The sequence below is a fragment of the Neltuma alba genome, unplaced genomic scaffold (assembly GCF_004799145.2).
Source record: "Neltuma alba isolate B1F8T4 unplaced genomic scaffold, ASM479914v2 tig00011304_pilon, whole genome shotgun sequence".
Lineage (NCBI taxonomy): Eukaryota > Viridiplantae > Streptophyta > Magnoliopsida > Fabales > Fabaceae > Neltuma > Neltuma alba.
Window position 1 is genome coordinate 249,494 of NW_021636013.1, and position 16,930 is coordinate 266,423.

At 30.4% G+C, this 16,930-nt stretch overlaps 1 protein-coding gene across 1 annotated transcript; it reads left to right on the forward strand.

Moving 5' to 3' along the window:
- Positions 1 to 12,203: 12,203 nt before the first annotated feature.
- Positions 12,204 to 12,968, forward strand: LOC114711649 (AT-hook motif nuclear-localized protein 16-like). Its single transcript, XM_028896068.1, has one exon. It carries the CDS (start codon positions 12,204 to 12,206, stop codon positions 12,966 to 12,968), a length of 765 nt encoding a protein of 254 aa, XP_028751901.1.
- The last annotated feature ends 3,962 nt before the right edge of the window (positions 12,969 to 16,930 follow it).

Sequence of the window (16,930 nt, forward strand, 5' to 3'; positions counted from 1 at the left end):
TTGTAAAATCAGTGTAGATCAACATTGTTATAAGAATTTTAAAAGAAAAAGAAAAAGAAAAAAAAGATTTCATACGATTTATTGTAATTTTTATATTATACGTAGGGGACATTTTGGAGCCATGCGTTGAGACTAGTGGCCAACTTTGAGGAGCACTAAAATTAACGAAGCACCACATTTTGTAGCTTAAAGCAAACAAAAAAGCTTTTATTATTATCATGAGAAGAAAAGAAAGAAAGGTTTGAAAGGGCGACCAAAGATAGTTGGGAACGTAACGTTAAAATCTTTGAAAAACGTGGGTGGGAATGAATGAATGGGACAAAAATGTGTGGCTTACGGATGCATTGAGGCACAATAAAGAGATATTTAATAATAATATGGTTAAAAGTGATCCAATATCTTAATCTTATTTTTCATGTGTATTCAATATTTTTATACTCTTCTCTCTTTTAATATAAGACATATTTAACCAATTTGATTATATTAAGAAAATTAGATAAGTTAATTAATTATAAAAAATATGACATGTTCCTAAAATACCATAGTCATCTTCCTTAATATCTCTTCTTCTTCTTCTGCTCAATTATGATTGAAGGAGCATCCATAGAGATAATTTAAAAAAATTAATAAATATGATAAATAAATTTTATATTTAGAATCAAAACCAACTTAATAATTAGGTCATATATTAAAGACTGGATAAGTACTTAAGTTTTAAGAAACATCTAGCACTCTTTCTTTTTTGATAATTGAGTGTGGATGAGGAGGGATTCGAACCCTTCACACTGTGGTTCATAGCCAAAGTACTCTAATCTTCTGAGTCAAGGAATAACCCATCTTCATTGGTTTTATTGCCCAAAGTACCGTAGCAGGAGGAAACCTGCCGGATGTGACTAATAAAATAATATCGGGGTATTAAATGTATCTAAAAAGTAAAATACTTGAGAAATAAAATTAGGATACTCAATATGCCTTTATCTAATAATATTTATTCATCAGATCTTCAATATAAAACCTAATTTGAGAGGTAATATTAGTCTTATATATAAAACATATTTCATATGTTTATTTTTTAAAAAAAATTCATCCTATTAAATTGAGAGAGGGAAGGAGAGAATTAAAGATGATAAATGGAATATTTTAAAATATATATATTATATTAACTAATTTAACTAATATTTTTAATTTATTTAAATTAATTAATTAGTTATTTCATCACGTCTTGAGTAATTGTGGATTTGACATCACACTAAAGTCTTCAACTCAATGGAGTATACCTCCCACATGTTGATTCAGTTCAATTTCATCCATTCCTTTATAATTATTTTGTTTGCCTCCGTGCTTGCCATGTTGGGTCACATTTATTGACCAGTTTGATGAAGACTCCTACTGCTGAACATATTGTACCGGTCATTAAGTCAAATCGATTAAGGGTATGTTTGGATTAGCGTTGGGCAAAACTGACTTCTAGTCCAATTGACTTTTGTAATTGAAGTTAGAGTAAAAGTCAGTTATGGTATGTTTGGATAGGTGCTTTTAAAAAGTCAGTTGGAAAAGTTAAAAGTTGTTTGGATGAGTAAAAAAGTTAGTTCAATTGTAAAATGACTAAAAAGGACATATACTTTATTAAATAGTAGTGTTTGATATTTTTAATATGATAATTGTTAAAAAATATCTAAAATTATTATGATAAAATAAAAATAGTTTATTTGTGAGATTATAAGATAAAAATATTTGTTACCAAGACAAATTTAAAAACACATTGTAGATAATTAATTAAAGGGTTAATACAATGATTAGTCCTTACACTTTTCATTCATTTTGGTTTTGGTCCCTGAAGTTTGTAACCTCCAGTTTTGGTCCTTTAAGTTTGCTCCGTTTAAAACGTTAGTCCTTATATTTTTAAAAGGACTTGGTGTCACCTTTAACACTATTAAATATGCTAACATGTCCCTAACTCTGTTAAATATGCTCATATGGAACCAAGTGGACGAGCTAAGGTGGCTTATAAAAGATTAAAAAAAATTTGACGATTAAAAAGATGGTAGAGAAAGGAACAGGCGGTAAAATGTAATACGTAAGTCGAAAGGCAAAACCATTCTTTCCAATAGAAAAAAGAAAATGAGAGGGTTAGGTCAAAAGGGGTCCCACTTGGTAGTTGCCGGAGTTGAGCTGGCCGTCGCCAGGTGGGGAACTGATCGATCAAGACAGTGAAGGAGGAATCGCATTTTCAATTATATTCTTGAATATATTCTTGAATACATATTAGAGAAATGCATTTGAAACGTTGGAAAAGTTACATCTGGGAGCGTTCAGAAATAAGCTGCTTTTTTTCAGAAGTCAGGTTGAAAAGCTACCTATCCAAACAATGAGTTTAGCTCAGAACGCTCCTAACTGGCTTATTACAATTTCCAAGGCACGTTTGGATCTCAAAACGGAGATCCAAACATACCCTAAAATAGTAGCTTAAGGATTGATGATTTAAATTGCAATTGAATAATTGGGATTTATCGAATCATAATTTAATTAAAAATATGCAAAATATTCATATATATATATATATATATATTCTCTTCGTATGACCAACTGTTTATTTTGCTTTTGATACTAGTATATTAAACATTTTGCATAGTAATCAGTAGATACAATTTAAAATTAATTGATTAAAGATTCAGAAGCATTAAAATTTTAACATATAAACATTTGGCTCACGTAGTATATGTCCACAATATTCATATTTATCTGGCTACGTACATATTTTATATTTACCATCATTTCTAGAAGATTAAATTTACAAATGTAAAAACAAGAAAATGTGCTCAGATGCAACGTTTTTCTAAGAATAGCATATTCATATATTCATAATAAGAGACCAGAAATACTATACCTTGCCTGAAATTTCTAGTACTCCTTTCAATATTTAATATAAAAACTATTTAATTAATTTAGATAGACTAAGAAATCAAATAAGTCATTTAATTATGACCAATATGACATTTTTCTTGGCCGAACCAATATGGCACCACCTCTCTAAAATAATTTTGTATAACTCTATATTATATGTCATTTATAAATTAAGTAAATTAGTTTAAGAGAAAATGATAAATATGAAAAAAAAATGGATGGATTAATATTTTATATTTAAGATCAAATCTAATTGCAAATTAATTTATATGTATTTATTACTTTAACTAATTTTAGTAAATTTTTTAATTTATGTAATTCCACTATTTGCATCTTATAATAAAAGGGACGTTAATACATATGGTAAATGCACTGCATGGCAAGACGTGGAACAACTAAAACCAATTAATCGTCGCCAAAAAAAAAAAGAGAAGAAATTAAAGAGAGTTAGGTGAATAATGGGTGAGCATGGCATATGAACAGTCGGATAATTTATACCCTACACACGTGGATCCCGTGCTTTCTTTTCCCATCTCAGCTGTTCAGCCGACACTCTCTATCGTTCTCTGATTATTTTTTTTTCCAGTCTTGTTTGAAATATTATTAAATATTTCTCCGATCTTAAATATAAGACTTTTTTTATAATATAATTTACCCTATAAAAAAGTTTTATATTTAGAATCAGAAAGAGTATTAAGTATAGATATCTTTTTTAATGAGACTTTGAGTATTAATTCGACACGTTGTGAATGATTATTTTATTTTGATCGACCTAGTCCCATTGTTTATCTCTCTCTTTATTTTTATTTTTCCAAACAATCTCAACATGGACCTGAGTAAATTAATTCATAACCGATCTCCTAATTATTTCGCCAAAAAAAGTCCTACTTAGATTTTATACAAAGTATATCATCATGAGCAAGTGAGCAGAATCGTATAGTTTCTTGTAATTAAACAAATTGGGCTAATGATTTGTCCATATTTTAGGGAGAATTACAATAAGGTTACAATGAGAAAAAAAAATTACAAAACAGGTCTTAGAGTTGTCATTTTCTACTTTAAAACTTGTCATTATAAGTTGTTTAGGTCATTATTAAGGCTTTTTAATAATTATTTTTTTGGCTTGAAATCTCATTGTAATTCTCTCTATATTTTATATGCATTTCGTGTGCGCGAATTAAAGGACTAGTTGCATCAACATTTTCATGAACCTATATTTTAAAACAGATTAGTGAAATTTATTATAGAACCTAAATATAAATCCCATTCATAATTATGAGCGTTTACATTAATTCCTTATGTTTTGAATTGAAAACGAATGGGAAACATACAATTATTACAACTTAATTATTTCTATCTCCAATCCTTAATATAAAAATCAATTGACCGATTTAAAGAGATTAAAAAAATTGTTAAATTAATTATTTGTAATAAATATGTCTTGTCTTTTCTAAAATATCTTTACTGATCATGTATATTAGCTAAACCTAAAACTACTTTTAGATGAAATTTTGAATACTTGCAACTACTGAGAACTACCAATGAATACAAAACACCCAGATTTTAGAACCTAAGGCAACAACAATCACTAGCTTGCCTTGGCTAGGTGATGATTCAGTGGTCCCTCCATTTCATCTTCTAAGATAAAGTTATTATACATCTAAAAACAATAATAGAAAATGAAATGGAATAACTGTGAAATTACCCAAAATATGAAAAAATAATGGTGATCACAACATACACACGAGAAAGATACAATAAATATTGAGGGGTTTTGGTACGTGAAAGGTAGTCCACAACTTACCAACACGGACATTTCATCAGCCCCCTTCAAACGTGTTGGTTGCCGCGTGCTCTTTCACCTACTTCTCCCCCTTTCTCTTTTTCTGTTGTTATAAGTTAATCACAACAATAACTTTAAACTCTTCTCTCTCTGTTTTTTTCCCCTCCAAATTTTAGTGTGAAAAAAAAAGGCTTCAAATATGGGGGAGGGGCATTATTGTTAATAATTAATTGTTACTCCCTCAAGTTCTAAATATAAGATCCTTTTTCTAGTGTAATTTACACTACAAAAATGATTTTTTATTTAGGACCGGAGAAGTATATAATAAGTGTATTTAACATTATTGTATATGTGATCAACTTTTTGAGATCTTTAGATTTGATTAACCAATGAGGATGACGAAAATGTCCGAATATTACCCAAAACAAAAAGCATAATACTATTTGCAAATAAATTATGAATGTGCAACTGCCTATATGTATGATGCCTAGCGAAAATAATATTGAAACTGTTAATAGTTGTTACTCCCTAATAGAAGAGATAATATACGGGTTTATTTTGATTTCAAATATAAAACTTTAGTAATTTACTTTGTCTAAATTTATAACTATTTTTTTATATACTCCCTCTTGAAGTTTTTCATACAATGATTAGAGAAGATACTTTAGAGAAATCAATACATGTTTCTTAAAAATAATTAACTCAACTAATTTTTTAATAATGATTAATTAGTTATTCAATTGTTATATCTAGAACTAAAAGGAATTTTTTAAAAAATTTGAGAGATAAAGATATGCCGTATATATATATATTAGAATATCAATAATAAATATTTAAGTGGAATTTTTCATCCCCATTATTATTATTTTACGTTATGTTGGGCATGTCGGCCGGAGATACCAGATGATGAATATGAAAGTAGTAACATAGATCTAATTCAGTCAGTCCTCCTCCCTTAATGATTTATTTCATATTAATATTGGAAAATTAAGGTCAATCTGGTGGTTTACTTGGTCAAACCCTTATTAGTTATTATTATCAAAGAGGTTATGTTATTAGTTTTTTTTTTTTTTAGCAAACACGTTATGTTATTAGTTAGTGCTTCAAATCTTTGCTTATATAATAAACCTGTCTTTCCTTACTCATAATAGTCATTCAGTACGGATAATATTAAAAAAAAAATTCACTTAAATTAACCACAACTTAATTATTAATCGTCAACTATCAACCATTAATCATTAACTATATTTTAAAAATCTTGTAATACACAGTTCATTTAAAAACAGATTGGGTATGATAATATATTATCTGAATATATTCAATTAATGAGATTTAAATAATATTTTGATTGGAATTTAAATATATTAAATTAAATGAGGAGTATTATAATTAAATGGGATCTCAATTGGATGTTCAAACGAAAATAATAATAATTAATTTAAATAATATCTTATATTTAGAATTTGAATATAATAAATTAGATATAAGTATTGTCCAATTTCAAATCTAATCAAATACATTAGTTTGCCCATCATAAGGAGAGGAATTTCTAGTTACTCTACAAATAATTCAAATTTAAATAAATTTAAAATAAAATGAATAAATACGTACAGAATGAACATTCAAATAGAGAAATAAATATAAAAATCTATTCTAATTTTATACAATATATTGACCGTGGCGGATGGAAATTACAAAAAATGACAAAATATTCTCAAAAATTTTTCACATGACCCATGCGTTTCTCTCCCCTATCATTGTTCATTTTCAGATCAATAATTGTAAGTTCGATGCCTTCATGATTCATCGCAAAAAATAAATTAACAAATTGATAGTATTAAATTACATATGACAATTTTCTGACAAAAGCATGAGTAGGAAAATACTCCCTCCGTTCCTTATTATAAGAGACGAATAACCGAATTACGTTGATCAAAAAAACAGTTAAAATTAGTTAAGAACAATTAATATGTAAAAAGTATAATTTTTTTTCCAAAAATGCCCTCATTAATAAGGAGAGAGAACATGAGAGAGAACAATAGTAATTTATTAAAAGAAAGAGAAGTGGGAAGGAGAGAGTGTGTGAGTTTGAGACAATAAATATGGATAAAATAGGAAATCAACACAAAAAAGTAGAGACAACTTTTAAGTGTCTCTTATATATAGGAACATGCCATAAGTACCAAATGTCTCTTATAATAAGGAACGGAGGGAGTAATAAAATAATAAAATTCAGAAGGCGCCAAGAGCTCCAACTCCAAGAGACTTGGGCGGTACTTATTCTCCCACGTGCTGCACGGATCCGTAAGATTTCTTTCGGCTTTCCCACGTCGATTCAGTTCCTGTCTGACGCCCCTTATGTATTTACCTCTTTACCCTTATTTAAATCACCCTCGCCTTTACTTTCACTGTGTATATAAATAAAATAACTGTTAATACCATATCACCCTTACTATAAAGCATTTTAATTTTAACTTTCGAAGGAGAACGGAGAGAGTAGGTAATTTTTTAAACTATTTATAAATTTTAATTTTTGATGCCAATCTTACTTCCAAATTCAATTTATTTGATGTTAATTTTATCATTAAAAATTTAAATTCATTCAAATATTTTAAAAATATTATTTCATTAAATTTTTTTCCACGTTGAACTATGAATAAATTATTAAGAGAAACTGTTATCTTAATCAGAATGACTTACATAAATCAAATTAAATATAAAAGCAACATTTGAAAAATAAATTTGAACACCACTGTTTTTTCATGAGCAGAGCTTGAATACAATTAAGATTCCAAAATAAAATAAGTGCAACATTAACATGTTAAATTAAAAATAAATGAATTTAAGAGATACAAAAAAAGAAAACGAAAAATACCTTTAATTTTCAGCCACGGGAAAACGATAAACGTCACAGGGAAAGTGGTAAATTCGAAAGAAAATTAGAAAGAAAAAGTGGCGGGGGATATGCTTAACCTGCATGGCACGCAGGGGGGGATATCCCGTTGAGGAGGATAGGGACGGGGAAGGCCAGGTCCACGTGGCCACGTGACACTGACAGGAATAGGAGGGGCCCACATAGTCTCCCCCACATAAGCGGGGCCCACATTGCCTTTTGGGCGCAACCACCAGACAAAGCAGGAACGTCACGTATTGTCGTTGCCCTGCCTCTGCCCCCCCGGCCCATCTCCATGTGGCCCCTCCAACTGCCGCTCCTTCCACCTCACGCCCCCTACCCTATTTGTGTTTTGAGTTATTTTTTTAATTTAAAACAATTAGTTAAATTAATTATTTATTTCAAAATATCCTTTATAATTATAATTATCCTTTACTGATATGGATACTCTAGATAATAAACTGAGAAGCAAAATAAATCAAAAGTTTATATTTAAAACTAAATTTAAACTTTAACTAGTTTTCATATTAAGAATTAAATGAAACATATGTGTGTATATATATATGAAAAAATAGTTTTAATACATATAGCTAGCATTATTAGGCCGACTTGAAATTAACACTCTTAATATGAATCTTTTTTTTTTTTTTAATTTGCCAACATTAATATGAACATTGTTTTTGTCATAATTTTAAATTATTGACATCAGAATTTAATCATTGGCATGAGTGAAGAAATTGATGAATTGTGACAACTCTGAAAGTTTTAAATTTTTTAAATAAATAATTAAATATACGCCGTCGGAAACGAGTGAGGGGTGGGCAATGGACATAAGCAAGTGTAAGCTGGACCCAGCTGTGGCCATATAAAACCAGCTCAGCCCAGTCAGATCTTATAAACGTCCCTTCCGTCTGCTCTTCTGATCGTCGTCCATTTGCTCACAAATAACACAGATAAATAATTCTCACCTTCCCTGCCAAGGAGATGGAGGGGTTGTTTGTGATACCCAAAATCATTTAAAAAAATATTTTTATATAAGTCGAGATAATTTTTTTAATATTTATTTTGTACACTGTAAAACTACTTTTAAAACTATAATTTAATTTTTATCTAAATATTTCTTGAGTCTAATAAAAGGAATAGGTCCGTATGTGTAATAAATTAATGTTTGAATTTTTATCAAGAAAAATGCTAGCAATTGATGTCGGATGATACATCAATATCTCAGGATTGCCTATACAAATAACTCATGGAGCGAAGCCCAGGAAGGTTAGGCTTGCCTATTTCTATTTTCTAGCATGAATTCTATACAAATAACTTTCTTCTTCTACTAACAAAGTTGAATCTAGCAGAAATGACTAGTTCCTCATAATATGACGAATCAAGGTTCGAATCCTTATTGGGAGGGTGCCCACATTTAGTACCCAATAGTACTTCGAATAGGATTGCTTTTAATAAAAGGATATCTTTTTAGCAAAAAAATTACTTCCTCGAATCTTTAATATAAGCGCCATCTAACCAATTTGGATGAATTAAAAAAATTAAATAAATAAATTAATTATAATAAATATGATATAATCTCTCTAGATTATCATGTACAACATGAAGTTATACATTAATTTTTTTATATTTAAGACCAAATTCAATTTTCTAACTAAAGTATTATATGTATAGATTATTTGATGATATATGAATGATGTTGGTAATCATTAAAGAAAAAAAAATTTAAAGACGTGCATCAAGCGGTAAGCCATTCAAACTGAGTATATTATTTTAATTTTCTTTTGGGCACGTGAACATTCTCATTTTAACTTTTGTAAATGTCGGGTAATGATAAGGAGTGAAGTCCCATGGGACCTATCTATCAATGGTGAAATTCGATTTCTTCAACGTTCTTATCCTTTATGGATCTACATGGATGGGCGGAATCAAATAATTAACAATGTAGTTAATTCACCTTTTTAAAAAAAAAAAAAAGAATTCAATGCGATTAACAATATACAGAATCTTGATGGCTGATGCAATATGATCCTGTACTTTCTTTCTTTGTTTTTGCCAATATGATCGTCTACTTTCTACCAGATGTCATTAGAATATGCAGATATTGAAGCCTTTGGATCTTCAGACAACTAATCATGTGGTTCCAGTTTTTTAAATTTTTTTTAAAGAGGAGGGGGAAGAGATTTTTTATGATCTGATATATAATTAATTATGAACATATTAGTCAAAACAAGTTAAAATATTATATTTTCCCTCCATATTTCCCAATTTGGAAGAGGATGGTAACGAGGGGAGAGGAGGAAAAATCTTAAAAGTTTTTTCCTTCCTCCTGAAAATTTTAGCAAGCCAAATAAAGAGAGGGAAGCAAAATCCCTCCCCTTTTCTCCTTTCCCCTCATACCAAACAAGCCGTTAAAGCCACAGCCCATATGCTTTATAAACCTACAAAGCAAAAAGCCAAATGATCAAATTAAAAGGAAAAACTTGAGGTGCTTACTACTCTGTTATCTCGCCTTGTAAATATCTTTCAGTAATAAACACTTCTCATTCAAAAGAGAAAAAACTTGAGACAATAATGAAATGTGCCATGAGATAAAAGTGATGATAATTAATACTGCTATATGAATCTCGTAGTGATTTCTTTTACAAAATTATTTTGTTTTACCTCCCTGCCATTTTTTTGAATCTTTTTATTATTTGCTTACAACGTTACGTAACTTCTTTTAATAAAATTTAAGTTGTTTGGAAATTGATATGATTTTTGTGAAGTTTTTTTTCTAACGTTGCATCTCTATGTTTTCCTTTTTTAACATCACAGAAAACCATCAAATCCAATTAAATATAGAAAAGGCAATTTTTGTCTTTAGGTTAAAAACAAAAAGAAGAGTGATCTTGAAAATGTAATGAATACAATCTTAATACTCAGTTTTCACACAGAGAAAGGGTCAATATTACATGAAAAATTGAAAATTATATTGAAGTATTTTTTGTTAATAACATATCAAAATATTACTTATTTTACGTAGAATCGAAGGATAAAAAGAAATTTAAGGGGAAAAATTTGGCAAGGACCCCGAAATTGAGAGGCAGGGATCAACGTCCATCAGTAACCTAGAAAGGGAAAGAAAAGGTCACTACTGTGATGAGTCCGAGTACCTTTAGGTCCACTTCAGGATCCAATGCATGCCACCATCCAGCATGAAACCTAATGCTGAAGTAAATCTAGAAGGCATTTGGCAACATATAAAAGTTTTTAAAAAGCACTTTTTTTCACAAAATGAGTTAAATTCTTTTACATATTTACTTCATATACAACGAAAGAACTTTTAAAATTATGATTTGATTTTCATCTAAATACCCCTTAATGAAAAAGTAATTAGGTGGTGTGACGACAACACACAATAATAAGAACCATATATATATATAATTAAATCATTCAAAAAACTTTGCATTGAAACTAAATTGAAAATTTCATACTATCTCTGGTCTTAATTATAAGATCTTGTTTATAATTAGGACCTGAGGTAGTATTATTGTTAACTGTAATTAACAAGAAAGAGTCCCTCCCAGCAGGGACCCATATGTAAATTAATGAAGCAAGTCATACAAAGAGTACCTGCAACCGAATCGCTCTCGATGTGAGGGGAAAACAGGAATTAACGTTCACACAAAGCTTCAATAGCAAATAAACCAATAAAGGCTAAAAGGAGAAGATGATTATTGTTCATGCCTGTGCCAAGATGAATCAAATGGCTCCTTCTTCCTCCTTCTTCAGCTCATCAAGCACTCTTCCAGCTCTCAATCGCTATGTATGATCTGTTTTCCTCTCTCTCTCTCTCAATTACATTCTTGGGTTTGTGAGATGGTGGATGTCTTAGGGGTAGGACTTTCTCTGAGGCCTGCTTTTATGCTATTTAGTCTTGTATTGAAAAATGAGTTATCACAAGACTTCACCGAATCAAGCTTATTGCTCATGAGCCAGTACAAGTTTTACATTGGGGCAGATTACCACTAAAAGATGCAGCATACATATATACATTCTGCAGAAACGCATCGCGATCTGAAGGCAAACCCTGTTTACAACAAAGCACAAAGGTTTTGTTTTGAGTTCCTTTTTTTTTGGCTTGAAACACTATCTACTCTCGCGTTGCACTCCGATCCTCTTTTGTTGTTAGTGTTCGTTGTTATGTTTTTGTTACCTATTTCTAACATTTTTGTATCATTTTTAAACACAGTTAATTAAAACATTCTCATACATTGCGCGTGTACATTAATGTCCATGTAACTTATTGCTTTAATAATGAATTCAATTGTGTTGAGGAATAAATACATACATATATATATATATATATCTGTGCTACGAGAGATATCTGTTGAGGAAGGCAATAGACATGATGCAAAGTTTAGTCAGGGTTAGGCAGTGAGAGGGAATGAATTAAACAATGATTTGTGATGGGGTTGGTGCTACTTAACTCCTTCCTAAAACAGCATTCATTCTTTTGGGATCTAACATTAAACTAATCGATAATAATCATTACAAACTCACTACTTAAGCTTCCAACTAATGAAAACTCCGAAATTTGCTAGCATCCATAGGATCCCACACCTTGTATTAGATAAAATAATGGAAAGGGATCAAGAACAAGATAAGGGGATGATGAATGAAACTAGGCCAAGCAATATTGACATCCCAAAAGCTGTTTCTCCAGTTTCTTTCGCAGCTGATCAGGAAGAAACCGTCCGGCGACCTCGTGGCCGGCCGGCCGGATCCAAGAACAAGCCAAAGCCACCCATTATTGTGACTAGGGATAGTGCTAATGCCCTGAAAGCTCATGCACTGGAAGTGACTTCTGGGTGTGACATCAATGAAAGTTTGGTCAACTTTGCAAGAAGGAAGCAGAGAGGGATTTGCATACTCAGTGGAACTGGTTGTGTCACAAATGTAACACTGCGCCAGTTAGCTTCTTCTGGTGCAACAGTGACGCTTCATGGTAGGTTTGAGATTCTCTCCCTTCTGGGTTCAATCCTGCCGCCGCCGGCTCCGCCGGGGATCACCGGACTGACCATTTACCTTGCCGGAGCTCAAGGGCAGGTTGTGGGTGGTGCTGTGGTGGGTGCCCTGGTTGCTTCAGGTCCTGTGGTGATTATGGCTGCTTCGTTCATGAATGCCACATTTGATCGTCTTCCATTAATGGAGGACGACGAGATCATTGCTCAGAATCAGCATTACCAGAACAATGGTCGAAGCCATCATCATCATCATCTACATCATCACCACCTTGATGCCTCAGATTTGTATGGAATGCCTCAGAACTTGCTCACAAATGGCACAATCCCTCCTGAGATATACTCATGGGCTACTCCTGGCCGTAACTTCTCAAAAGCCTGAAACTTTTCCTCACTATTATTTCTCTTTCACTCACACATATACACACTATATACCTAAGATTGAGGTCTGTATACCCTGTTAAAGTGTCGAAGATGATATATGCATTTTCTGAATTCCCCATGTACTACTATTTATTTTATCAAATTATGATGAGGGCTATTTATTGTTAATGTTTCGTCTATGCGTGAATTTTTACCTTTTTCTTTTAGGTGTTTCGATATCGTTCATAAAATATTTGTCTTTAAAAATACTCCCTCCGTTCCTTATTATAAGAGACATTTGATGCTTATGGCATGTTCCCATATATAAGAGACACTTAAAAGTTGTCTCTATTTTTTTTATTAATTTTCTATTTTACCCCTATTTATTTTGTCTTCAACTCATACTCTCTCTCTCTCACTTCTCTTTCTTTTAATAATTTAATTGTTTTCTCTCATACTCTCTTTCCTTATTAATGGGGGCATTATTGGAAAAAATATTATATTTTTTACACATTAATTGTCTTTAACTAATTTTAACTATTTTTTTATCAACGTAATTTTGTTATTTGTCTCTTATAATAAGGAACGGAGGGAGTAATAAATAACAAGAGAATGCTGATATTTAATTTACGAAAAATACTTAGATCAAGTTTCCTATATCCATTATGTCAAGTTCTCTACAATCACATATAGTCATGTATCCTAATGTTTCATATGAGTTTGTAATTAAATACTATTAAATATTAATACTACCCCTAGTCTTTAATATAAAAGTTTGTTTGACTTTTAATTTGATCCTAAATATAAGACCTCAATCCATTTTGTCTCTCATGTTTCTCCATTTTTCTCAAAGTAATTCTTATAGTAATTGCACATGTTAAATGTCTTGTCAAACAACACTTAATTAGCGAGGATATTTTAGAAAAAATAACACCTAATTATTACAAATAACTAACTTAACTAATTTTTCTAATCTACTTAAATTAAGCAACTAGCTATTATATTAAGAACCAGACGTCGTATTTCCAAAATAATATACATGGTGTGATTAGAAAATTTAATATAGTAGACATAAAGAACTTGATATAACTATTATCTTTAATTTACCACTTCTAAAGCAGAAACATATCATCTATCCCTGAAAAAGGACAAAAATGAGGAGTAAGTAATTATTACAAGCTGCTAGAATGCCAATAAAGTTTTCCAATTGCGAAGCTTCAAGATATATTTGGAGTATAATTACAGGACAATAAAGGTTATTCGTTGGAAGTCTGATCTCTATTAATGATAAGTTCTTCATACAATCTCATCTCATCAACTATATATATAGTGCATAGTATTATTGCTTCAGTGTCGTCAATTAGCAATGATACAGTGTTATTTCTCTCATGGTATTCAGACTCCATTTTCATAAATTCCCATTGAAACAAGAATATGATTTTAATTTCTTTGTGGTTGGGACCTGTAATGGACCAGTATGTTTCGCTAATTACTCTTCAAAGAAGATAGATGACACCATCGTTGTAAATATGAATCCATTATTCCAATACATGCGCGCGCACATATATCGTGTTTCCAAATAAGGGTGAAAACATGTCAGGCCTTACTCTTAAGAGGCCATGCCTGTTTTATAGCATGTCAGCCTAAGCCTAACGTGTGGCCTGCTACAGGCTTATTTTTCAGTTTAAGCTTGGCTTATATAAAGGCCTGGTATGACCTGAAGCCTATTAAAAAACCTGTATTTTTAAAAAAATTTAAATTAAATAGTGATATTAAAAAAAAAAGCCTACATAATAATTATATTTTCAGTCCTGTCTTTTATTTAAATTTTAGTGTCACATTTTAAATCTTAACTGCAATTAACAAGGATATTATTGAAAGCTAGTTGCAATTGTATGTTAAAACTTGGGATGAGACTATGTTTAAGTACAAAATGAAAAATTAAAATCAAGACAAATAAATAGGAAAAAATGACAAATTTAAAGATCACATTATTTATTGATATTATTATTTTAAATTATATTTTTACTTATCAATTAAACTTTAAAATCCAAGAAAACATTAAGCCATTAAATATGTATTAAAATTAAAAAATAAATTAAAAGAGCACATTAATAATAGTAGCATCAACTATTTTTTTTTCATATATTATAATTGTAAATTTATAATAGGCTAGGTCAGCCTGACAGGCTTAACATGCTTCTCAGAAAGCCTAAGCCTGTCTATTAAGCTAAACAAGCCTTCAAACAAACCTGGGCCTGCCTTTTTTTCTGAACTAGGCTAGCTCAGGCTACAAGTCCCTGACAGGTCGCCTAGCCTGCTTCTCTCCCTACTCCCAAATCCACCATCATCGCTTCTATTGATTACTTTGTTAGGTTTTGGTTTTGATTCCATAGGATCCCCGCGTTTCATTGCTACCTCCTATCCTTAGCTAGTTTGGATTGGATTTGGGAGGTGTTTGGATAGAACCAAACCATGGTTTGGAAGAATAAATTTTGAGGGGGTGTTTGGGAAGCCCAATAGGTACTTTTCCGCAAATCGAGACAAACTCTTCCACATATTTACTTCGTATACTGTAAAAGTACTTCTGAAATCATGGTTTTGATCTTACCCAAGTACTTCAGGAGATGTTTGGATGGTTGTTATCAGAATCTTTTTTTTTTCATGTGCAAATACTAAAAATGACATAAGTTAATACGATAATTAGATTAAAATATATTTTAGTTTATATTTTTTTTGCAATAATAATTTTGTAAATAATAAATGATATATAAAAAATATAATTAAGTAATATTACCTCCAGTCCTTAGTATGAGAGCTAATTGGATATTTAATTTGATTTTGAATATAAGATACTAATATGCTTTGTCTAACACATTTATCCATTTTTTAAAGTAAGCCTCATGTTAATTTGTACATGTTAAAGGTTCTATCAAATGGTAGTCCCAATATCATTAACAAGTATTTGAGAGAATACAACATATATTTATTATAAATAAATAATTTAACTAATTTTCTTAATATTGACAAATTAGTTGTCTAGCTCTTATATTAAAGACCGAAGATAGTAATTGATGTGTATATATTTTTATACCCAAAACCATGGTTTTATACCTTCAAAAGCAAAAAAAAAATTCACTTCATGGAAAACCATGGTTTTATACCCAAAAAAACCATGGTTTTCAATGTAAAAGTGATTTTACAAAAAATTAAGGTGTTTGGTTGCTCTTATTCAAACCATGGTTTCAAATTTAAAAGTGATTTTGAGAAAAAATGTGGTGTTTGGATAATTTTCTCTCAAAACCATGGTTTGAAGAAATATCCAAACACTTGGTCTTAAACATAAAACCTCAATATAATTTAATTTATTTTTCAAATTTATAAATTTTCTTTCCAAAATATTCTATTAATTGTAAGGGATTCCTACTAAGAGCTAGTTTTAATGCACCTGATTAACGAGGATAATTTAGAAAAGTGAATACATATTTGTTACAAATAATCAATTTAACTATTTTTAATATTCTTAATTAGTTATCTAGATTTTATATTAAGGATTGGAGATAGTATTATTATACATATGGGTGATGAAAGAATATGTGTTCGTGTGTGGAGTTGTAGATTCATTGGAATGTATTATTTTCTTTTGATTCAAGACATGGAGGCATATCAAGTGCATTGGCTTTAATTAGGAACAATGGAGAGCTTTTTTTACCGACCAAGAAAATAATATTAATGTTGTCAGCTTTAGCAAATTAAAAAAGTGCAAGATGTATCCAGACGCAGTGCATATATGGGTGGTTTTCTCTCATTGTTAAGTTTGAACAAGTGGTTTTGCATGCTCTCTTGTATTCACGAATGGGATAATTTGCTTTCATCCATCATTATTCGTTGTTTAATTTTTTTCTGATCCCTTTCTTTATGTGATTTAATGACAAAATATTTTCATATTTCGGATTAGGATTTAATTTTAGGTAACATTTG